We start from the raw sequence: 23753 nt of genomic DNA on the forward strand, positions 1-23753 counted from the left end.
CACGTGCTAAAATATCCGAAATTGAGAAATATAATAAAATACTACTGTTACACAATTTACAAGATATAATAAAATAATAATGAAAATGGAAATAAGATTAGCCTTCACAAAAATATTACTAAGTTGATGATTTTATTGGATCAATAAAATATGTGAAACTTAACAAGAAAAAGGCAAAGGGCGTTTTTATTTTTCCAAATTTATTACATAAACAGAAAAATTAACTATATAATTATTTATATAAAATATATATATTAAAAATATATAAAATTAAGTAGCTAATTTTTTTTATCTACACAAAATATTTTTACTAACTTTTAATCGTAAAATGTGGTAAAATACGAAATACTGAAATAGTAAGATAAGCACAAAGAAGGGAAAGAATTATTAATCAAATAACAGTACTACAAAAATATGAAATTTTTTTTCGGTGAGTATCCTAAGAACTTTGTAGAAGTTTTAAAAGTTAAAATCTTCCAAAAAAAACGGCTGTTTTATAAGAAAAATTATTGTTTTGAACTTCTCACTATATTTGATGTATTAAAAATATAGCTTGAAGGGGTTATAGTTGAATAATCAAAGGGCCGATGATTCCTTAATTGAATATTAATTAAAATATCATTTTTTATTAGCCAAATTGTATTATTTTACAATAAAACAACATTATTCTATTTCCCAGTTTCATAAAAAATATTACTCCATTTCATTTAAATAATCCTCTTTCCTAAGTAAAATGAATTGAATCTAAAGAAATATACACGTACGTCGGCTTTATTTTGTTTGTTTTTTTTCCTAAGAAGACACAAATGTTTTAATACGTAGCATTTAGTAAAGTTTATTTTTTATTAAGGTGTTATCTAATAACTTTCAGTTAATTTCACATGAAGATAGTTGTATATAAATTTTTATCATTAATTTTAGGATATTTTTTATTATTTGTTAAAAATTCTACAATTTTTTTTTCAAACAAAGAAATTAGCTAAAGAGTATTATAGGAATATTAATTCAGTAAACGATGACGACAACAACAATAATAACTCTTTGTCTTATTAGGTGGAATTGATTACATAAATCAAACAATGCTATTAAATTCTATCATTTATTATATTTATAAAAAGACTATTTACATATAAATTTTGTTTGATTATTTTATGAATGATCTTTCTAAGTCTTTTCCTACTTTTCACTACTTGTCCATCTATCATCTCATCCACCCTTTTGATTAAATATTTTGTTAATCTTCTTCTCATCCAAACCAACTGATATGATTGTACCATTTTTTTATAATAAATACTATTCTAATTTTTTTTTATATTTTCGTTTCTTATTTTATCCGAATTCTCTCTCTTAATTCAGATATTTATAATAAAAATTTTCATTCTGTCTATACATTAAAAGTTTTAAAAAATCTATACTTTTTATTTAAATTTTTTATTGAATGACTTATAATCATAATAATTAAAATCTCGATTTAACTCTTAAAATCTTATGATATTATGATTTTAAATTAGTCTATCAATTTTATAAAATTTATACTAAATTTAACGATTTTAAAATTTAAATTTTATTAAAATTTTACATTTTATATTCTTAATTTATTTTTTCAATTTTACGTAAAATCTTGATTTTTTCTACTTGCTTCTAACTTGTTTCCAAAATCCAAAAAAGAAAACTGAAAAAACTCTTCATGGTTTTGAGTATTGAGTATTGACCATCCAAAAACACGCGCTGTATTCGCAAACCAATGAAGACCGGTTTTTTCTCTATTACCTACTCAATCATCTAATACCACGTGTCCCTCACGTGCTCCTTCTTGTTTCTTTCAGTCACTTCTTTAACTTTGTTGGCTAATTCTATTTAGACTCATTTTTTTGGATATGAGAAGCATGTGTATATTGTACATTATTGTAAAAAGTATAGTTACTAGACATGGATGTGAGAACTTTTTTTAAAATAGGAATGAAAAAATTGGACCATCTAATTTTTTTGTAAAAAAAATTAATTTCGGTCATTATTTTAGGCCAGATTCAGATAAAAAAAAATCCGGCTTCACTTCACCCATATGCATCCTAAAAGAACTAAAAATGATATATATGTTTTTAATTAATATCAATATTATGTTATATTACTTATAAGCTTATTGTTTTATTTTTAATCACACTTGTTGAATTAGAAAATAGATAAAAAAAAGCATCAAATTAGAATTTATAAACAAATTCAACTTCAAATACGGATATCAATTTTTCGGTAACAAATTTATTTTTTATAAATAAGTATATCATAAATAAGTTTCTTTATAAATTATTATTAAAGATTTAAAGATCCAGTATTCATCCGATTTGGACTCGGTATAGTTGTGGTCTGAAAATGTTTAGGTTTTATCAGATTTAGGGCTGAATTATGATCTAAAAAATAGACCCGGTGTATATTTAAGGTCGAGTCTGGGTAAGAACAAATCCAACTTCACCTGATCCATGAATACCCCTAATTGTGACGGAAAGAAACCTCCACTTTTAATGTTTTTCTTCTTTCTACGTTAGGTTAGTGTGTCTTGAAGAAAATGGGCCCTCTTTTGTTTGGTTTGGTTTATATTGCTACTAATTTTGGCTACTTATTTGGATACAATATTTTGATACTATGTTATATTAGCATTTTGATATATGGTATTGAAACAATATATCTGGTTTGGATATACACTGTGTTTCTTTATACTAATTCGTGACTATTGAATTTATTCATATCCATTTAACAAGAATCCGCCATTATAATACAAATATTTCTCAATCAGATAGGACCTCAAAAAATATTTTACTAGTCAAATAAGTCCCTCCTTTAAAACAGTAATGTTTCATGTTTTTGGTGTCCAACCTGGGGTGAAAATGTCTTCTTCGAAATGACGTCGTTTTGTTCTCATATGATACGACGTCATTTTGATCACGTGGGCTAAGGATCAGATTGTCCTGCGCTTGACACGTCTTTCTTAACCGGATACGTCATCAAGTTAACTGACACGTAAGATATCGCCGTTAGTCTTAACCGGATCAAATTGGGTTGAAAACGTATCTGGTGTATAACGAAAAAAGTTAGACCCAAATTTCTAATTAAATTTCTTAGGGGCAAATATGTCAGATCGTGAATTCTTTGAGGACCTATTTGAAATATTACTCTTATTTTTTATTTAGTTTTAAAATTGTATGAACATAATTTATATTAGTGTCTATAATAATTTTCGACTTACAAACATTAATACAACATTGACATAGACAACAGATATCATGTTAGACTATGTAAAATGATAATTTTGTTTCGACACCCAAATAATAAAAAAAATCATAAGTGATATTTATTAAATTTTTTTTAAAATAAGTAATCTGGCATCATTTTTATTATTTAAGCACCAAAATAAAAATGACATCATTTTACAAGTTTTAGTATCAGTGTTTCATTAATGTTTTTGTGCAAAAAATTACCACAAGACTAATATGAGTCAAGTTGGCAAAATTTGAAAACTAAAAAAAAAAATTAATTTTAGAGACTGAATTAAAATTTGCCTATAAATTGAGAGATCAAACTATATATCAACTCAAAAATAAAAATGAAAACATGAATAATTTTATTTTTTTAAATTTTTTAGAGAAAAGGACAAAGAGAATAAGAGATTATTAACTTTTTAATCTGCAAATATTTAAATCCTCAAAAATTTGAAAATGCATTTAAGTGTCTGATCTTCTTAAAATTTGAACATATTGATTCCTACTGCTTATTTGAGTTTGTTAGACTCAACAAAAAAATTAAACATGACTCTTATTATACTGACATAATTAATACAAATATTTACGTAATCTATTTTATTATATAAAAATTGGATGTCTACACTTAATGATGAAGCTAACGTGGCATGCTTCGGAGAGTATTTCTCAATTTAATTGTTTTAACTCATTCAATAAAATTTATTGCACTGACTTAATTATATCAACTAATTGATTTGATTAGATGTTTAAATATTTCTTTTCTTAATATAATTTATTATAATTTATATTACTTAATTAATTATACTACATTAATTATAATTCGTTATATTAGTGAATTAGTCTTTTCATTTATAAAGTCTAAAATAAAATAAATAAATTGTTATTTATTCTAATTAAATTTATTTATATACTATATATGAATTAACATCTATCTATTCTATTATATAAAAATCGGATTTCTCCACTTAATGATAGAGTTGACGTGGCATGCTTCTGAGAGTGTTTCCGATTTATTTCTTTTAACTCATTAAATATAATTTATTATGAGATTAATTATATCAACTAATTGATTTGATTAAATATTTAAATATTACATAATTATTATAATTTATATCAATTTATTTTAATAGTATTTCCTAATTTATTTCTTTTAATATTCTGGTAGTATTTTTTAATTTATTAAATCAAATTAGGTATAAATTATGTATATTAATTAATTGATTTGATTAAATTATTAATAATTAAAATAATAAATCTATAAATAAAATAAGCAATTGAGATATTTTTAACTAATAATTAAATCAAATTAAATTATATGTATTGAGTCAAATTCAAATCATGTGAATTAAATACTAAACTAAAATATGATAATTTCTTGCTTATTCAAATTAAATGCAATAAATACAAATTAATTTTGTTAGTAATCATGATTTTTTGGTCTTCTATATATAGACGGTCAAACAAAATGATAAGAATCATCATTTTTATCGCTCTTGCTATTTCAACTCTTCTTTTCTTCTTTTTTTTTTCTTTATGTAAAATTTCTTTTATAGATAAATAAGAAGGTATAGATGAATAATGTTTCATTGATTGTTTGTTTATAACTCGAAAATATTTCAATTTAAGCACTACCGTTGCTCAATGGAGCTGCCGACTATCGCTGAATTCATTGTATTGCTGGAGAAAATTATGATATAGCGAAAAAACGTCTATGCATGCATGCTATTCTTCTTTATATATATATATCCCTCTATTTTTACAATTCACATCTTTATATAGTATATTCTTTTTGACATTATTTAAATTTGATATTTTTTTCTATTTTTACGCTTCTAATTATTTTCTGTCTTAATATTTTGTTCTCATCAATTTCTATATTTTATTTTAGGTTAACTTTGTAGTTCAAATATAATCATTTATGTCATTATTGAATGTTATGAAATTAACCAAATATTAACAATAAATAATTCAAAAAAGGTATTTTTTTGGAACAATTCACCTAAATTTAAATTGTTACATTAAACAGATGATGATAAATATTTTTGTATTAAATCTCTTATAAAAAAAACTTATAGAAATGTTATGTATGTTATATGATATAATTTGATTATATATCTTTTTTTTATCTCCAATCTAAATTATTTGAATTGGTATAGTATTTATTTTTAAATTTAATTAAATATCTAAATATGTTATAATTTAATATAATTTAATTTATATAAATTCATGAATTTTAATATTTGTTTAATAAATTCTAAAAAATTTTTGCAAGTTATAATTTTTTATCTGTATATTTAACTTTTAATAATATTTTTTATTTATTAATATATTATTTCTATTATTTGAATATCAATAATGCATTAGGAATTTTTCATTGTATAAGTTACTTCGAGAAAAAAAAGATAAAATTTGATTTATAAAAATTTAAAATTGAGCGTTTACTATGATTAAGCTCAAATTTTAATTTATTTTTATATTATATAAATATTAAATTCTTTGATTAAACACTTATTTGTTTATGATAGGATATTATATATAACTTTTATATTGGCAATTAAATTTCAATTGCTACACAAAAATAATATATTTTAGGTAATTGTACATTTTTTGTTATTTTTAAAAATCATGATATATTTTTAAAATTATTTAATTATGTTTATTCTTTTAAAAGGATTGCTATTATTAGAGAACAACTAATATTTATAATAGTCTAAAATTGTAAAAAATAAAAAATAAAAAATATTAATATTCTGAATTTTTGAAGTATAAATCTTAAAATAAATTATATGATTATGATTAATGGTTATAATTGGAGTTTTTATTTTATTCTAATTTTTTTGGAACATATTTCCTTATTTATGTTTTATTTTTTTATTGATTGCTTTTTTTTGGTATACTTAACTATCATTAGTTTATATCAATTAAAATTTATACCTTGAATAAAATAATTATGTGTCTAAAAAAAATAACAAAAAAAATTTTTATTTTTAGTAAAAATTTATGTCGCTTTAGCTTTTTTTCTACATCACATCTTATATTTTTACTATATTTATAAAAGAGTTTTTATTCAAATTAAGAAAATCTTTTAGTTATTTTTCTTTCTTTTAGTTTTAAATATTATTTACTAATATAATAAAAAAATAAAAATAACAATAATTACTCACATAATTAAAATAGATATCCTAATATATACATGATCCTATGTATACCAAGAATTATTATATATAATAAGTAATTATTTATTTTTTATAATTACTATTTATAAAATTTATTACATAATTTTATCCTCTTAATATCAATATTTAATGAATATAAGATACAAAATATTATTTATATTATTTAACATACAAAACAAATATCTTAAGTCATCATGTAGAACAAGAAATATAATAGTGCAAATACTTATTTACTTACTTATTTATATTATTGGGTTTCTGCACTTAATGATGGAGCTGACGTAGCATACTCGAGAGAGTGTTTCTCGATTTAATTATTTTAACTCATTTAATATAATTTATTACAATGACTTAATTATATCAACTAACTGATTTGATTGGATATTTAAATATTAATATAATTTATTATAATTTATATTACTTAATTAATTAGACTACATTAATTGTAATTCATTGTATCAGTGAATTGGTTTTTTTATTTATAAAGTCTAAAATAAAATAAATAATTTATTGTTTATTCTAATTAAATTCATTAAATTGGATGACGCATAGCAACGCACACGGCGGCAGAGCAGGCACGACAACGATAATAACTGGGCAGGTGGAATAACGGCGATGAGATAGAAGTTGCATGTTCTTCTCTATTGCATTCGAAAGCAAGTCAAGCAATATTATATTCTTTTGGATTTTTGGAAGTGAGGTCACAGAATTGAAGGCAAGAAAACTTAGGTGACTATTTGGTTATTCAAGACTTTTTTTTTTCTAGATTTCTAAATACCTAAAAGAGCACCGTGTTAAAGATTGTATATCCTTCATTTCTTTTTTTTAATGTAGATGAATATAAAATAGATTAGAAATTGTCTACGAGAAAGTTAAATTAATTTAGACAAATATATTATTATTATTGTAATTGAATAAATTAAAAAAATTAATTAAAAAACATCGTTATCCTTGAATTTAACTCTATCTACTATACAAAATCTCTATTTATATGATTTATTTCTATCTCATTATATATAATAGTAATTTTTTTGTTTTTAAATTTTAGAGTGTGATACTACATGTCGTGGAAGCAAAATTATAAGTATTGTATTTTGTGTTTTAATACTTTTGATCATGTGAAATTACAAGTGAAATTATAGAAAACAGTAATAACCATTCCGGCAAATGGCTGGCATTCTAGAAATTAAAATTTGAAGTGATAAAAAATATTATTATATACACGTGGATAAATTATATCACCAGTTTTTTTTATTGTAAATTATATGTTGAATTATTCAACAATTAATTAATCAATATATAATTTCAAGCTATATTTTTGTTATTATATAATACTTTTTATTATTTTATATTTGTAATAAATATTTTTTGTATAGCTCATTGCTAAAATAAAAAATTTTACTAATTAATTAGGTTCACAGTAGATTATAGTTATTGTTTTAAATCTAAGGATACTTCTGGTTACTTTCTATTCGATAATTTTTCTATCATGTATAATTGTACAACTCATTTAAGCAATGATTATTGTACATAGGTACCAATATTTTACAGAATATTATGTATGGTACCAGGCTTGTGATAAATTCAGATGTTCCTGAGGCTATGATGCTTCGAAAAAGGTAGTACTAATATTGTGAATTATTTATGGTTGTGTATATTGACTGTATTTTTATGGCGTTGTGATTGATAAATAGCGTGTAGTATAGAGAGATCTCGCAGTACCTGTCTGTACTTTCTGGCAAACCGGGGCATGTTAACGAAGATGAAGTTTTATATTCCACTGAGAGGAAGACAATAAAGGAGTTACATGCGGCTGAGGATGTGAGTGCATTATAGAAAACTACTTTTTTATGTTTGGTTCATTGTTTTTTTTTTTTTACTTTCAAACGGTTCCTATGTAGGTTGGATTCTATGTTATTCTGGCCACTGTTCTTAATGTTGAACCCATTCTAAGTTGTTGGTATAAATCTTGTGTTTGCAGCGTGAAGGCAGAAGCTAATGCAGATACATACTTCTGCGATAACTGTAATAAGGACGTGAATAATGTGGTTGATAGGTACGACTCTAATTGGACTTATTTGTGCAATCTTTTCATAAAAAAGCAATATAGTCATGTAATTGATTATGTCTCTTTTTAATTTATTGCTCAATATCTAGCTTAATACCAACAATTAGTAGACAATAAGAGAACAATTTATTAAAAATAAAAACTGCTTTGATTGATGGAAATATCGTCTATCCACAAAAAAAAAAAATTGGCAAAATGAAATAGAGTACATAGAAAAAATTCATATACCTACAACAATTTTATACTAAAGTCTCCTCTATTAGACTAAAATCTAAAAAATTGATAAGCCTAAAAATATTGTGTTTGAGCATTTAAATTATGTTGAATATAATTTTTATGATTTTATTGTAACTAAAGGGTGACAGGCCAAGTGTTAATTGATGTTTTTAAATAAAAAAAAGCAAGTATAAGTTGAATTTGTTGGTTTTTTATGGTACTGCTACAACAACTTTTGTTGTGTTTGATAAGGAGGCCACAGCTCTATTCGAACGTACCTGTACTGAGATGGTGAAAGAATTCAATGTATGTGGTTTCTGGTGTTGAAACCATTAGAATGGTGATGATGATTCAATGTCGGACGTGAATATAGAAGATAATTTTATACCATACTCAGAAACTTTAGACGATATGTAAAAATTTTATCTGTATATTTATTTGCATTTTTGTGTACATAATGGACTAAATTGTATCGGTATGACAACTGAGTATCTAAAGAGAGTTCATTCGACAGATGTGTGGGATATAAAAAATCCTATTTATCAATGTCAACACTGTAAAGTATGGATGTGGTCTGAAGAAAGGCATGCTAAATTCAAACAGTCGCCCCAACCAAAGTTTTCATTATGTTTGTATAGAAGGAAAGATCGAGCTTCCTCTACTTTCTGTGCCTCCTGATGAGCTCATTCAGCTTCATACGGGAAGAGATCAAAGAAGTATTTATTTCTTAAAAAATATAAGGGCATTTAATTCAATGTTTTGTTTTACATCAATGGCCAAAAAATTAACCGTGGGGTGAACAATGGGACTGCTCCTCCAATTTTTAAGCCTGGGGTCAAAACTACCATAGCATTGGTAACTTACTTCCTCCAGATAGTCTGCGACCAACATTTGCCCAACTATATATCTATGACACAAAAAATGAGATTGATAATCGGATACGCACACTTCGGTAATTTTCATGCAACCAATCAAACATTTTAGTTATTTTTTATCTGTGAGAGAAAATAACATAAAATTTATTGTGTGTTTTTTTTGTGCAGTTTCAATGAAGCTATAAATGAGCGGGATAAGAAAATTGTGGCAATATTAAGAAACATGCTAGATAAATATAATAGTTTGACAAAAAATTTTTGCTATGCAAGAAATACGTACCAACAGAAAAATTGCACAAACATAAAGTTTAAGTTGATTAGTAAAAGCACCACAGATAGCAGGACATACAACTTGCCATCTGCATCTGAAGTGGCTGCATTGATTGTTGGCGATGTCGAACAACTAAGCAAAGATAGAGATATTATTATAGAGAGTCAAACTAGATTCGTTGAGATATTGTTGGCTACATTACCTGTGTATTGTGATGAAGGGTTTTTTTATTTTTGTATATGGTCATAGGGGTACTGGAAAAACATTTCTTTGAAACCTTATGTCTACTGAGATTCGCTCAAGGGTGATATTATGTTAAACATTGCTTCAAGTGGTATTGCATCTTTACTTCTTCCCAATGGAAGAACGGCACATTCAAGGTTCAAAATACCGCTGAATATAATTGAGGATTCTGTATGTAACATCAAACCTGGTTCCCCTTAAGCAATGCTGCTGTTGAAAGCTAAACTTATAATTTGGGATGAGGCTCCAATGGTTAGTAGGTACTACTATGAAGTGCTTGATAAATGCTTAGGTGATATCATGAGGTTTTCTCCAATATATAACAAAGATTTGTCCTTTGGAAAAAAAGTGGTTGTACTAGGTGAAGACTTTAGACAAATTTTTTCTGTCATTTCACGAGGATTGAGACAAGATATTGTTCATTCAACTGTGATTCGTCTTACCTTTGAAAGTTTTGTCAGGTGCTCAAACTAACAAAAAATATGAGACTCTCTGTAGGGACGACTACTTCAGATCAAGATGAGACAAAGCAATTTGGTGAGTGGTTATTGAAAGTTTGTGATGGTCTAATATGTGACAATATGGATGGTAAATCTGAGATATGCCTTCTAGGAGATATTGTTATTCCTTCTTCGGACCAGGCATTTGATGAGTTGGTTCATTTTTCTTATCCAAATATTTTGGATAACATGTCCTCAAAGGATTTTTCAAAGTAAGAACTATATTGGCTCCCACGCTGGACATCGTTGAAGAGGTCAACAACCATCTGATAGCTATCATTCCTGGAGGAGAAAAATTATATCTCAGTTCGGATTCGATTTGTATGGATGAAGGGAATATGGAGAGTCAACTAGACCTCTATAGTCCTGAATTACTGAATAGCATAAATTGCTCTGGTTTGCCTCTACGTAAATTAATACTCAAGGTTGGTGTTTCAGTGATGTTATTGAGGAGTATTACCAATCCAGTAGTCTTTGTAATGGTACAAGGCTACAAGTTAGGAAGCTTAGAAATCATGTCATAGAATGTGAAGTCTTAACGGGTAACAATGTTGGTCATATTGCTTTGATTCCAAAAATGAATATGGTACCAACAAATGAAACCGTCCCAGTTAGATTCCACGAAGATAGTTTCTCATAATAGTATCGTTTGCCATGACAACTAATTAGTCTCAGGGACAAATTTTATCTCATGTTGGATTGTACTTGCCCAAACTAATTTTTACACATGACCAACTATATGTGACACTTTCGAGAGTTAAGAGTAAGAGATATTTTTTTTTAAATATCCAAACATATAAATCTTTTTTTTTTTACTTTTATAAATTTTTCCGTGTTGAGCACGGGTTCATACACTAGTTTTTTTTAAAAATGAGACAAATTAAATTCAAAAAATTAATATCTCTAAATTTTAAAAAAAATTAGAAACCTTAATATATTTTAAAATTCTAAAAAATCTAAATGATCATACACCAAAATATTAGAGGTGAATTTGTCCTTTTTTTGTTAAGTAAACATATTTTTTTCCTCTTAAAAAGTAACCTCACACACAAATACTGAAATACACACTACTCTCTCTCTCTCTCTCTCTCTCTCTCTCTCTCTCTCTCTCTCTCTCTCTCTCCCCCTCATTTTCAGTTTTTTACGCACTCCGCAATAAAACCTAGAATGAAACCTAGATGAAATGAATCCCAAATAAACCCCCCAAACTCAACAACCTACTCCCTGACCAATCTCTCTCTCTCTCTGAAAAAACAAAAATCAGTTTCGTTTCCATTTCATGACGGATTACCGGTCGACGCCGACGATGAATCTCTGGAACGATGAAAACTCCTCCGTCATGGAAGCCTTCATGAGCTCCTCCGACCTCTCCTCTCTCTGGCTCCCTCCGCCACAATCCGCTGCCTCCACCTCCACCTCCGCAGCCCCACCACCACAGCAACAACAACCACCTCCTCCGCCGCCGTTCAACCAGGAAACCCTTCAGCACCGACTCCAAGCCCTAATCGAAGGCGCAAGAGAGAGCTGGACCTACGCAATCTTCTGGCAGTGCTCCTACGACTACTCCAACGGCCTCACACTCTTAGGTTGGGGCGACGGTTACTACAAAGGCGAAGAAGACAAAGGCAAAGCCATAAAAGCGACGTCGTTTGAGCAGCAGCAACACCGTAAGAAGGTCCTTAGAGAATTAAACTCTTTAATTTCAGGTCCTTCAGCTTCTGGCGACGAAGCGGTAGACGAAGAAGTAACCGACACCGAATGGTTCTTTCTTATATCCATGACTCAGCATTTCGTAAGCGGAACAGGCCTTCCTGGTCAGGCTTTCTTTAATTCGAATCCGGTTTGGGTTGCCGGTCCTGACCGGCTATTAGGCTCGGGCTGTGACCGGGCCCGCCAAGGTCAGTCGTTTGGGATACGGACCATAGTTTGTATACCTTCAGCAAACGGCGTGGTTGAGTTGGGTTCCACGGAACTCATTTTTCAGAACCCGGATCTGATGAGTAAGGTGAAGGTCTTGTTCAATTTTAGTAACAATAGTGGTGACGTGGCTGGATCCTGGCCCTTGAGTTCTGCAGATCAAGGAGAGAACGATCCTTCTTCGTTGTGGCTCAACGACCCTTCTTCTTCGGCTGGTGGGATCGAAATTCGAGATTCTGTTAATACGGCTGCCACTACGACGGTTGCCAACAACAAAACGGTTCCGGTTGTATCCAACCCTGGCTCCTCCAGCGTGGTAACTGAAGCTCCGAAGAATCCGCAACAGAATCAGGGGTTTGTGCTGAAGGAATTGAATTTCTCGAGCTCGTTGAAGCCGGAATCTGGCGAGATTCTGAGTTTTGGAGAGAATAAGAAGGGTTCTTATGGTGTAAACAGTAATAACGGTGGAAACAATTTGTTCTCTGTTCAGTCTCAGTCGCAGTTTGTCTCCGATGAGAACAAGAAGAGGAGATCCCCTACTTCGCGGAGCAGCATTGAGGATGGAATACTGTCTTTTACTTCCGGCGTGATCTTGCCGCCTTCCAATGTGAAGTCCGGTGGCGGCGGAGGCGGAGATTCGGATCATTCGGATTTGGAAGCTTCTGTGGTGAAGGAGGCCGTTGAGCCGGAGAAGAGGCCGCGAAAGAGAGGGAGGAAGCCGGCAAACGGAAGGGAGGAGCCGCTCAATCATGTGGAGGCAGAGAGGCAGAGAAGGGAGAAGCTCAATCAGAGGTTTTATGCTCTTCGAGCCGTGGTTCCCAATGTGTCGAAGATGGACAAGGCTTCGCTGTTGGGTGATGCTATCTCATACATCAACGAATTGAAATCGAAGCTACAAGGGCTGGAATCGGAGAAAGGCGAATTGAGCAAGCAATTGGAAGATTCCAAGAAGGAGCTGGAGCTGGCTAGTAAGAATTCAGGGGCTGCACAGGCCGCTCCACCGCCGCTTCCTGCGCCACCGGATAAGGAACAAAGGAGTCGTGCTGGAGTAAATGGGAAATTGATTGATTTGGAGATTGAGGTGAAAATTATTGGTTGGGACGCCATGATTAGGATCCAATGTAGCAAAAAGAACCACCCCGCAGCGAGGCTGATGGCGGCGCTGAAGGACCTGGACTTGGAAGTGCACCATGCCAGTGTGTCAGTGGTGAATGATTTGATGATTCAGCAGGCTACGGTGAACATGGGAAGCCGGTTTTACACACAGGAGCAACTCATGTTGGCGCTATCGTCCAAAGTTGGCGGAGGTGGAGATGCTAAGTAGCTCCTCCACCACATTGGAAAGGATACATGGGATGCGGAGATTCGCTCATGTGAAGATTGTACATGACTCGGTCGCATGACATGCTCGCCGTTGATTAAGAAATCACTGGCAAGAATGTGCAGGCAACCGGGTCATGTGTTGTAATCAATGCCGGAAACTCACTTTTCCATTTCCACATGACAGGATCCCGGAACATACAAAACTTAAGGTGTTTGTGTTCTCACTAATGAAGTAGAGTTGCTGCCTCTGTAAATTGATGTTCTTTTCTGATTTTTAGTAGTTTAGTCTAAATTATGAATTAGTTTGATTTGGAAAGCTAGAAAAGATGGACTTGAATGCGGGAAGGATGAGTATGCAGCAGCTTCTGATCCAAAGAAGTCAAAATAGACTCAGTTTTTGTGTTAATATTTTATCTATTTAGATTTAGATTGTACATATATATATGTCTTATCATTTATCATTATATTTGATCCCATCTTGATGGAGTTTCTTGCTTTCAGAATTAAAAAATGGACTCAGTTTCTTTCTCTTATCAAGTAATTGCTACCCTCTGTTGCTGCTTAGATATGTGAGATCATGCTCATGTGTTTTCCTATGTTTGTTTGAGCATAGAACCAACACAATAGAACTATTACTATGTGGGTACTGTTTTGCCCAATTATGATATATGAACACTAATCCAATCTTATGTTTAGAACATGAAAAGAAGATGTTAAAAAAATCATGTATTTAGTTGGATTTTTGTTGGTGTGATACAATGTGATGGATCCAAGGAGTAAATACAAAAGGGCAAGGCAAACGTGTTGGGGGAACAGTGTGGAATTTTATCATTATTGACCCCCTTTGCCTCAGCCTCAAAATTGAACGGTTTTCAATTTCAGCCATGTGAAAAATGCATCCTCTTAGCAATATTGGCTCTTGGCCGGTTGGCCCCTCTTTGGGGACCCCTTTTTTGGTTGTTGGTGCATATTTCCTTTTTGAGTGTCTTTATCTTATCCTTTGCTAGTTGCTACCTCTCCAATTTTTGTTTCGAAAATGTTATGCGCACACACAAAATCAGACACCAAATGACCAAATGAATTATTATGTATTCCTGTAAGAATATATATGTTGTTTAATTTATTTTTAATATTTATTTTATATTTTAATACGTATATTACACTGATAGTTGATTTTTGTTATTCACATAGTATGAATGTTTTTGTTTTAGTGCTATTTCAGGCCCTTCTTTTTAATTTTCCAACCATGCCATCTGGCCAAGCCAGTTTCCTATTCAGGTATTCATAAATTACTAGTAAGGGTTTTAAGACCCTACCCACTTTAACAACTGAAAATATGTTCCGACATGCATGGTAAGAGAAAATTAAAAAATGAAAAAAAAAAGAACAAAAGAATGTCCTATCCTTCTTTGCCCCCAATGTTTTCTGTGTACTAGTGGGTTATAGGCAAGTATGTTTTAATGTTGAATGCTCTACCAACATGAATGAACCATAGAGAGCATGGCAACATTAGAAAGATACTCAAAAGGGAAATGCTTTTATTTAGGAAAATGTTTTGAACCAATCTTTATAAATATTCAATCAATTTTGTCCTTCTTTCTCTTGTTGATTAGGGAAAAATATGCTTCAATTAATTATTAGTTCTTTAGTTATATTTTTTAATTAATTTATTTATGAGATTTGAAATGGGATCAAGTTCTACATTTAGTTATATTTTTATTTATTTATCATATATTAATTAATCTACTAAGAATTTTTCTAATTTCAGTTAAATTGCTTGAAATTTATTTCGGTACATGAATTGGTTGAAGTTTGGTCAAATCAAACCAAGAAAGCTTTGCAAAAAAAAAAAGGTCACTATAAAACTATTTCATCCAACACCAAGCGTTAGGTTGACAAGATATTCCTTTAAGCACTATTATTATTATTATTATTATTATTATTATTATTATTATTATTATTATTATTATTTAATTAGTAAATGTCGTAAATGGAGTTGCCAATTTTATGACCTTGCTTACTTTAGTTTAGTTTCGAGTTAATTTTGTTCTAATAAAGTTTTTGGTATTTTCTGCTTGTATCATCATCCCAGCTATGTTTTACAACTATGGAACCGTCCAAATAAATAAATAAAATTGTTAGAACATATTTATTTAATTAATTATTTATTATTTATAAGAGGAAAGAAAAGGAGGAAGATGTCACTGGCACTATATTTATGGTGGAGCTTGTTAATGCTTTTGGAGAGGTTTCCATGTGAATCATGTGGATGAAGTTGTCTGCTTTCAGGAAATAAAATCATATGGATTATTTGATTCCGTAAGTGATGAGTCTTTTTCTGTCTTTTGGTGGATCAACTTTCTCCATTAGTGTCACGTCAGTAGAAGGAAAGTGAGAATTAAATTCTATCACTATTATATTTTTAATATTTTAGGATTAAACACGATTTTAATCTCTAAAATATAGGTTGAAATTTTATTAGTTATCAATTTTTTTTAACATTTGAATTCATTTCTAAGATTAAATTTGATTTTAAAATCATCATTTTAGACAAAAATACCTTTTTTCTCTAATTTTTTCCTATCATTCCAATTAATCATCTTTTCCATTTACTACAAATTTCCCGTCTTAAACCATGGACGAAAAAGGGTAACAACCATAACAGAAAAGGTGGACAAAAACGGAGCGAATAGACGAGCAGAGATGTGGCCGAAAAAAAAAGCAGAGAGGTGAGGACAAGCGGGCAGCAATGATGCGGGTGCGCAGAGACGCTAACGGCAACGACGTGGACAGGAAGATACACTGGAGCCAACGACGTGGGCAGGCAGATATACGGGTGACGGTGGTCTAAATCGTTTTCTTCTCGTCGTGTTGCCTCTAGCAGTGTTCACGGTGGTGGTCTGAATTGTCCTCTTCTTGTTGTTATTTGTTGCTGGTTCTTCTTCTTCAGTTAATTATTGTTCTTGTTATTGCTTATTCTTCTTCTTCAGTCTATGATAGTATTTTGTTGTTCTTATTGTTGCTAATTCTTCTTCTTCTTCTTGTTAATTGCATAAATGTTCAATTTTTGTGTGAAATTGTTTTGATTTGAGATTGTTTGAAATTTGAGGGTGCAAAAATAGTGGATCTACGAAAAAAGTGAGAAAAAATGTGATTCTATGTAAGGATACTTTTGTCTAAAAATAAAAAAATGACGATTTTAAAATCAAGTTAAATTTTAGGGACGAATTCTAATGTAAAAAATTATTGAAAACAAATAAAATTTTCGATCTAAACATTGAGAACTAAAATTATACTTAACCCAATATTTTATATTTTGGCACAATGGGGTTAAGATGATTAACTTTGTTATTGTAAGAAACATTAATTTATTCATCAATTTATTAATTAATATTAGAGAAATTCTTAAAAGCCAATAATATTTAGTATTTTTAGTTATTATTTGACTAGTATAAATATTAAATTATCTTTAATAAATAAATTTTATTAATTTATATGTGTAAATTCTAAAAAAATATACATATAAATTAAATTGATTTATGTGTGTAAAATTCTAATAAATATAGGTATAAATTATATATTTTTTGTGTATAAAATTTCTATAAATTTAAGTGCAAATTATTTCTTATCAATACTAACAAAAAATAATAATATTTACTCACTATGTAGCACTTGCTCTTAATACCGAATAATTGGTGGTTTTTGAGCACCAGGGGTGTTCATAGATTGAATCGTATCTGCAGATCCGCGGTAAATATCCGCATTTGATCCGAAAATTGCGGATACGATATGATCCGCAGAATAATCCGATCCGCACTCTTTACGGATTAGATTTCGGATATCTGCTCTACATCCGCATATCCGACCTGCGGATTCGTAGATCCGCACAATAATAATTAAAAATAAATAAATATATATATGTTTGGTATTATATTTATTTGTTTGTATGTTTTAGTTAGTAATTATTATTCATATATTATATTATTTTATTTTTATTATTTAAGAAAAGTTTGATTAAAAATATTTTAGGAATAATAAGTTTAAAAGTGTGAAAGAAATATGTTTATTGAATTTTTTACATAAAAATATGATTAAAAAGAGAATGTTCAATTATGCGGATATATCCAATATCCGATCGGATCCGATCGGATCTGACACTAAAAAATGCGGATATCAGATTCGATCCGATGGAAATAATAGTACAAATCGAATTAAATTTTTTGCCATATCTAATCCGATCCGATCCGCATACACCTCTATTGAGTACATCCATGCATAAGTTATGTTAAATTTTTGTTTCCAGTTGAAAGGTTTAAATGGCCAATGAGGATTTTGCTAAAGATTTTTAGTCCGTTCTCAATATAGGTATTGGGGCTCAGAAGAAAATATCTTAATAATAATAATAATAATAATAATAATAATAATAATAATAATAATTTCAATCTTCAAAACCTTTCGTAAGACAAATGTTTTTAATCATGTTTCGTATCGAATTTGTTGAAATAAGTAAATTTCTAACAGTCAAATAATAATATTTGTGAATTTACAATAAATATTCCCAAGTTTATACTTGTCGTCATCATTATAAGATTTTATAAGACAATATGCAAAACCTGCCTCATAGTTTAATTTAATTTCGATATATTATTAGTTATATAAATTCTCCTTTCATTGAGTAAAGAGGTCTTGAAACGTTATACATTACATAAATCTTAAGTCTATAAATATAATTTTAAAATTATATATTGTATGGTTATTGTATTGTCAGTGATTCATGTGTAGAATAGTAGGGTGGTTGCATACCACATATATAAAAAATTTAACTAACCATATTTAGTTTGAAAGAGGAAGAACATTTGTTTTTGACAAGTTCTCCAACCATCTAATCTGAGTTACAAACAATGGTCCTAGTATAAGTTGTTTCTTATGAAGGTGATTTTTTTTTAGGATATGACACAGGACCTTTTTCATCCAAAGCTATCTATTGTGCATATTCAGCTTTTAGTTTTTTAAGAAAATCCGTTAGGGTTTGCAACTTAGGCTTTGTCATCATGTAACTAAATATCTTGAACCACTAAACTATTTGTCATCTTACTTTTGCCTTCTATTGATGCATCTCGACTCTATTTGTCGTGTCAGAAATCTTATGTAAATATAAGAGGTTTAAAATAAAATTTATTTTATTTATATTTTATGATACTAAACCAAAAAAATATGGTTAAGAAACTAATGTATTAATAAAGTAAATTAGTTAAATAATTAATTTATTCGTCTATCTAAATAAGTATTGAGGTAAATTTTTTTAATAGAAAATATAATTTTTTGTCTTACATAACACACTCTCATACACACAAGGGACTACTATTATTATGAATTTTATATAGGTTAAATTATACAGTTAGTCCTTACATTTTTAGTGAAATTACAAATTAATTCTTATACTTTAAAAGTTTGTAATTAAATTCCTAAAGAGAATTAAGATTTACAATTTAGTCTCCATCGATAAAAAAGTATTGATTTAATAGAATATTCTCAGAATATATCGAGAATATTCTATTAAAATAGAGAATATGCTAAGAATATTTTGTTAAATCAAACACTTTTTAACTAACGGGACTAAATTATAAATTTTAAGTTTTTTTAGAAACTAATTATAAATTTTTAAAATGTAAAAATCAATTTACAATTTTACTGAAAATATAAGAAGCAAATGAATAATTTAACTTTTTATATATTCCACTTCTTGAGCTTAACCCAAGATTTAAATTCAACGCGATTCGAAAAAAAAATATAAATTCTTTTTTAGTTAGATGAGTTAAAAAGATTTAACTCTAAACATTACAACGTTACAAATTCACGCATACTATATAAACAATATTTTTAAAGATTTTCTTTAAGCAGTAGTTTTATTTTATTATGTATTTATTAATTAATTTTTGTTCTGAAAAATAGGACTTCCTTATGAAAATATGGGCCCAATAAATACAATGCCAGATGACATCTGTAACATAAGAGACCCTACTGACAAAGTTAATTACTGGACTTGCCTATCAAAACAATTTGGCCCAACAAAATATTTCCAATAGAGAATTCTTATTTCCATTAGGGTTTTTTTTTTTTTAATTTTTGGATTGGATTGGAGAGCTGCTAGATCCTAAAGTGTGTGTCTGAAAAAAAGATAATATGCTGACCCAAAAAAAAAAGAAAAAAAATAATATTAGATATACAATTATTTATATATTTTTATTTTAACTTATCATAATTTTTATGACCAAAATATTTAAAATTTAATTTTTATTAACTTGTAATTTTTTTAACAAACAAAAACAATAAAAATGACGAATGTAACTCATTTTTTAGGATTATAATAAATTCTAAATTTAAATTTTTTATGTCAGTTAAACTTTTTTTAAATATGAATATGTCATAACTTTTTTTATGAATTGAAAATCTCTAGGTTAATGAATCGTTGGAGCTAGACTTACAAAAAAAAGACCACATGTTTTGCCAGCACAAAGGGATCAAGAGACCATGCTTCTTAATTACCACGTACAATTTTCTTTTTCCAATTATAAGAATAAAAAAAATGATGACACCCAATTAGAATTAGAAGAAAAACCAGAATCCATGGTCATTGGTCAATAATAATAATAATAATAATAAATAAATAAATAAAACAGCTATATATATTAACCCAAATTGGGAACCAATGGTTAAGCTGTTTTCACGATTGAGAAATTCATGATCTAAAATATAGTAATACAGGTTGTTCTAGTTAGTTAGTTTCATAAACCTTCCCATAATGTCTTCACCAAATTTCTTTAGTTTCCTTTTATTTAGATTTTTATATAAACCCTCATTCTCTACCCTCCAAGTCCCCAACCCTTCCCCAACCCAATCAAAACTCTTTTGAAGGATTTAATAATCATGAGTCTTAGTTGCCTAACATGTGGTCAAATTCTTCAAAGGGTTAATTCTGAGAGAGATGATTATTATCTTCCTGAAAACAATGCTTCTTTTAGAAAACCATCTAGACAGGTTGAAAGAACCTGGTCAGGGAACATAGCTCCACCACAAAAACTCGGCGGCGCCATGGCGAAGATCAAAGCTGAACATCGTCGCGCCAATAGCGCGAGCGATGCTGGGCCGAGGTTGGTGAGGAGCAGCGGAGTGAGAAGAGATTGGAACTTTGAGGATTTAAACGATCAACAACAAGAGAAGCGAATTAGAATATATTGAGATCTAAACGATCTTTATCAAAATAATAATGTGTGTTACTTTTTATTGTACTTCTTTCCTAGGTTTAAGGTCGATCAGATAGTTATCTAATATATATGTTGTTATCTGATCGACCATTAACCTAGGAGGGCGTAGATGTATTTGTTATTAATGATTCTTTTCATGCATTGTTTAAATCTTTATTATTTCATTTGTTGGGAAGGGTTGGGAGATGTAATGAGTGGGGGAAGTGGGGATGGGATATTCATTACAAATTGGAGTTTAAAGCGCATATCAAATTATGGTAAAGTGCTTTTTTTGCTCTCCATAGTAATGCATGTTTCAAACATTTGTTATTAAAATGATCTCTTCATTCTTTTAATCTTCTATACATAGTTACTATAAATGTATTGTAATTGTAATTATTGGTTTAGTTTTTTCATCATTAGTAATAAGTCTTAGTTTTTTATAAATAAATAAATGAATAAAGAAATAAAGTAGTTTAAGTTCAAATTTTGTAGATGAAGAAAATTTATTTTAAAAACTTTACTCCATAGAGTGATTTTGGTGACCAACTCATCAAGTCACAAAATTAGAAAAGGAAAATCCCTAATGGTATGTTTGGAATACTACAATGGAATTCAAATTGATTTAATTTTAAAATTTTGAAATGAATAAAAAATAAGAATTGAATTGATTTGTAAATTCATGAATTTACATTATAAATAAACTGTGAATTTACATTATAAATAAACTGAAATTCCTTATTTTTTTAGTAAAATTTTATTAAAATTAAAATAATTTGACATAGATAAAAAATACAAAATATTACTTTAATCATATCCTTTAGATATACATTAATATAAATATGCATGGTAGAGACTAGAGATTATTTGTCGAATGTGTTAATAATCTCTAAATTAAATTATCATCGGTGGACATTCTGTCAATTATTGGTAGTTATAAAAAATTATATAGTAAATAAATGATAAAAATATAAAATTAAATTATTATATTAATTTTTAAATTAAATTAATTATTTATTCACATAATTATTCTAAATACAATCATTTAATTTTAATTCAATTTATTTTAAGTCAAATTTAAAAAATATTTTATTCAAAAGACAGCTTTAAAGTTTAAACTCCCATATTCAATATAAGACCCAACGGTATGTTATTAATTTTTTCATCTAATCATTCATATAACCAATATAACATATATACTTATAGATTCGCCGCCGCTAATCTTTTAACTTGATGATATCATTATCGCTTTTTAGATATTATATTAGTCTAATATAAATTAAACTTCAAAGGTTCTGGAAGCCACCAAAATCTTCAATTAGAAAAATAGAAAGAAAATAAAAACTCCCATTCATTTTTTCTATAATAATTAATTAAATAAAAGAGTACAGACATATGCTTTTAATGGAGGTCAAACATTTCGTTTAATTATTTTGCTTATGCAAGGAAGCCTCCTTAAAACAGGAGAAGGATGATGTGGTGGTTTGTACCTGAATAATATGAACAAAACGCTAAGTACCGATCACAAGCTAATAAGATTAAAAAGAATATTAAAAATAAGAAAGATAAAAATTAATATTTTTATATTTTATTTGATAATAAATAAAAAAATAAATAAATGATATAAATTTTAATTTTTTTAAAAAATATATTAAAAAAATATAATTATAAAATATTAATAAAAATAATAAAAAATAAAAAGATAAATTGTGTCTTTTAATTTGTTAACATTTTGTATTTTTTAAACAAAATATATTAATTCAGTAATGCAATATTTGTATCTTATTTGTTAAACATAAAAATATAATTTTGTATCTTTATCTCAGTATTTTGTATGTATAAATAAACCCAACTAAAAATTACGTGTATGAATAATACAAAAACATGTAGTCATGCATGTATGTTCACCTCTTTTATTAACCTGAGATAGCAATACTACCATAGTTTTTAGCTTTTCCATATTGTGATCAAAAGAAATTTGATGCAATCCAATAAAACACTACAAGATTTTAATACCTTGTCATCTAATCTTTTTGTGTTATTGATAATCTTTAGATAAGTTCTACATATACAACTCGAAGTTAGATACCAATGTATTTTTTTTTTTTTTAAATTAGGAGTGAGATTCAAATTCGAGATATCTAAATAAAAATAAAGAAATTATGTCATTTGAATTATAATTTATTGGCAAGATACTAACATATCTTGTGAGAAAGAAAAATATTTTTTCGATACTTTTGCCTATGCTAAATTTAAGATGTATATAACTTCAATAATTCATTTGAGTTTATTTCCTTCAAACACAATAGAAAATTCATGTGAATTTATATTTTTTTAAAACATAATTCTATTTATTAGTTTCCATATATTTCATACAACAAAATATATTTTTTTTTCTAACTTATATTACAAGTGTTACCTTTCTCAATAATTAAATTAAACGTTTAGAATGTATATGAACGAAGATTTGAAAATATTCGTCATTCTTTAACTAGCTTTTGGAGTAGTGAGTTAGATCCATCCACTTTCACATTAAAAAAAATTAATATAAAAATTTTATATACTAAATGATACATATAATTTAAAAATTAATATTTAATTTTAATAAATTCCGGTATTATTACATTGTTATCTAAATTTCTCTAATAATATATCTAAATAAAAATTTA

At 28.3% G+C, this 23753-nt stretch overlaps 2 protein-coding genes and 1 long non-coding RNA gene across 4 annotated transcripts; all 3 read left to right on the top strand.

The window, feature by feature from the left end:
• The first annotated feature begins 11712 nt into the window (after window positions 1–11712).
• On the top strand, window positions 11713–14648 carry LOC130964413 (transcription factor MYC2-like). The gene has a single exon (XM_057889878.1). It carries the CDS (start codon window positions 11880–11882, stop codon window positions 13839–13841), a length of 1962 nt encoding a protein of 653 aa, XP_057745861.1. The 5' UTR covers window positions 11713–11879; the 3' UTR covers window positions 13842–14648.
• Window positions 14649–14861: 213 nt separating this feature from the next.
• On the top strand, window positions 14862–16884 carry LOC130945888 (uncharacterized). 2 transcript variants are annotated; one of them, XR_009072219.1, is made up of 3 exons: window positions 14862–14936; window positions 15063–15118; window positions 16020–16884. It is a non-coding gene; the product is annotated as an uncharacterized LOC130945888 (long non-coding RNA). The 2 variants fall into 2 exon arrangements; XR_009072218.1 differs by having other exon boundaries at window positions 14872–14936; window positions 15052–15118.
• A 3883-nt stretch (window positions 16885–20767) lies between these two features.
• Window positions 20768–21079, top strand: LOC130975081 (uncharacterized). Its single transcript, XM_057899914.1, has one exon. The coding sequence runs from the start codon at window positions 20768–20770 to the stop codon at window positions 21077–21079; it is 312 nt and encodes a 103-aa protein (XP_057755897.1).
• The last annotated feature ends 2674 nt before the right edge of the window (window positions 21080–23753 follow it).

This window comes from Arachis stenosperma, chromosome 1 (genome assembly GCF_014773155.1).
Source record: "Arachis stenosperma cultivar V10309 chromosome 1, arast.V10309.gnm1.PFL2, whole genome shotgun sequence".
NCBI classification, from domain to species: Eukaryota; Viridiplantae; Streptophyta; class Magnoliopsida; order Fabales; family Fabaceae; genus Arachis; species Arachis stenosperma.

Excerpts from the sequence above, each read along its gene's own strand:
- LOC130964413 (XM_057889878.1), top strand. The coding sequence starts at position 11,880 with ATGACGGATTACCGGTCGACGCCGACGATGAATCTCTGGAACGATGAA.
- LOC130975081 (XM_057899914.1), top strand. The coding sequence starts at position 20,768 with ATGAGTCTTAGTTGCCTAACATGTGGTCAAATTCTTCAAAGGGTTAAT.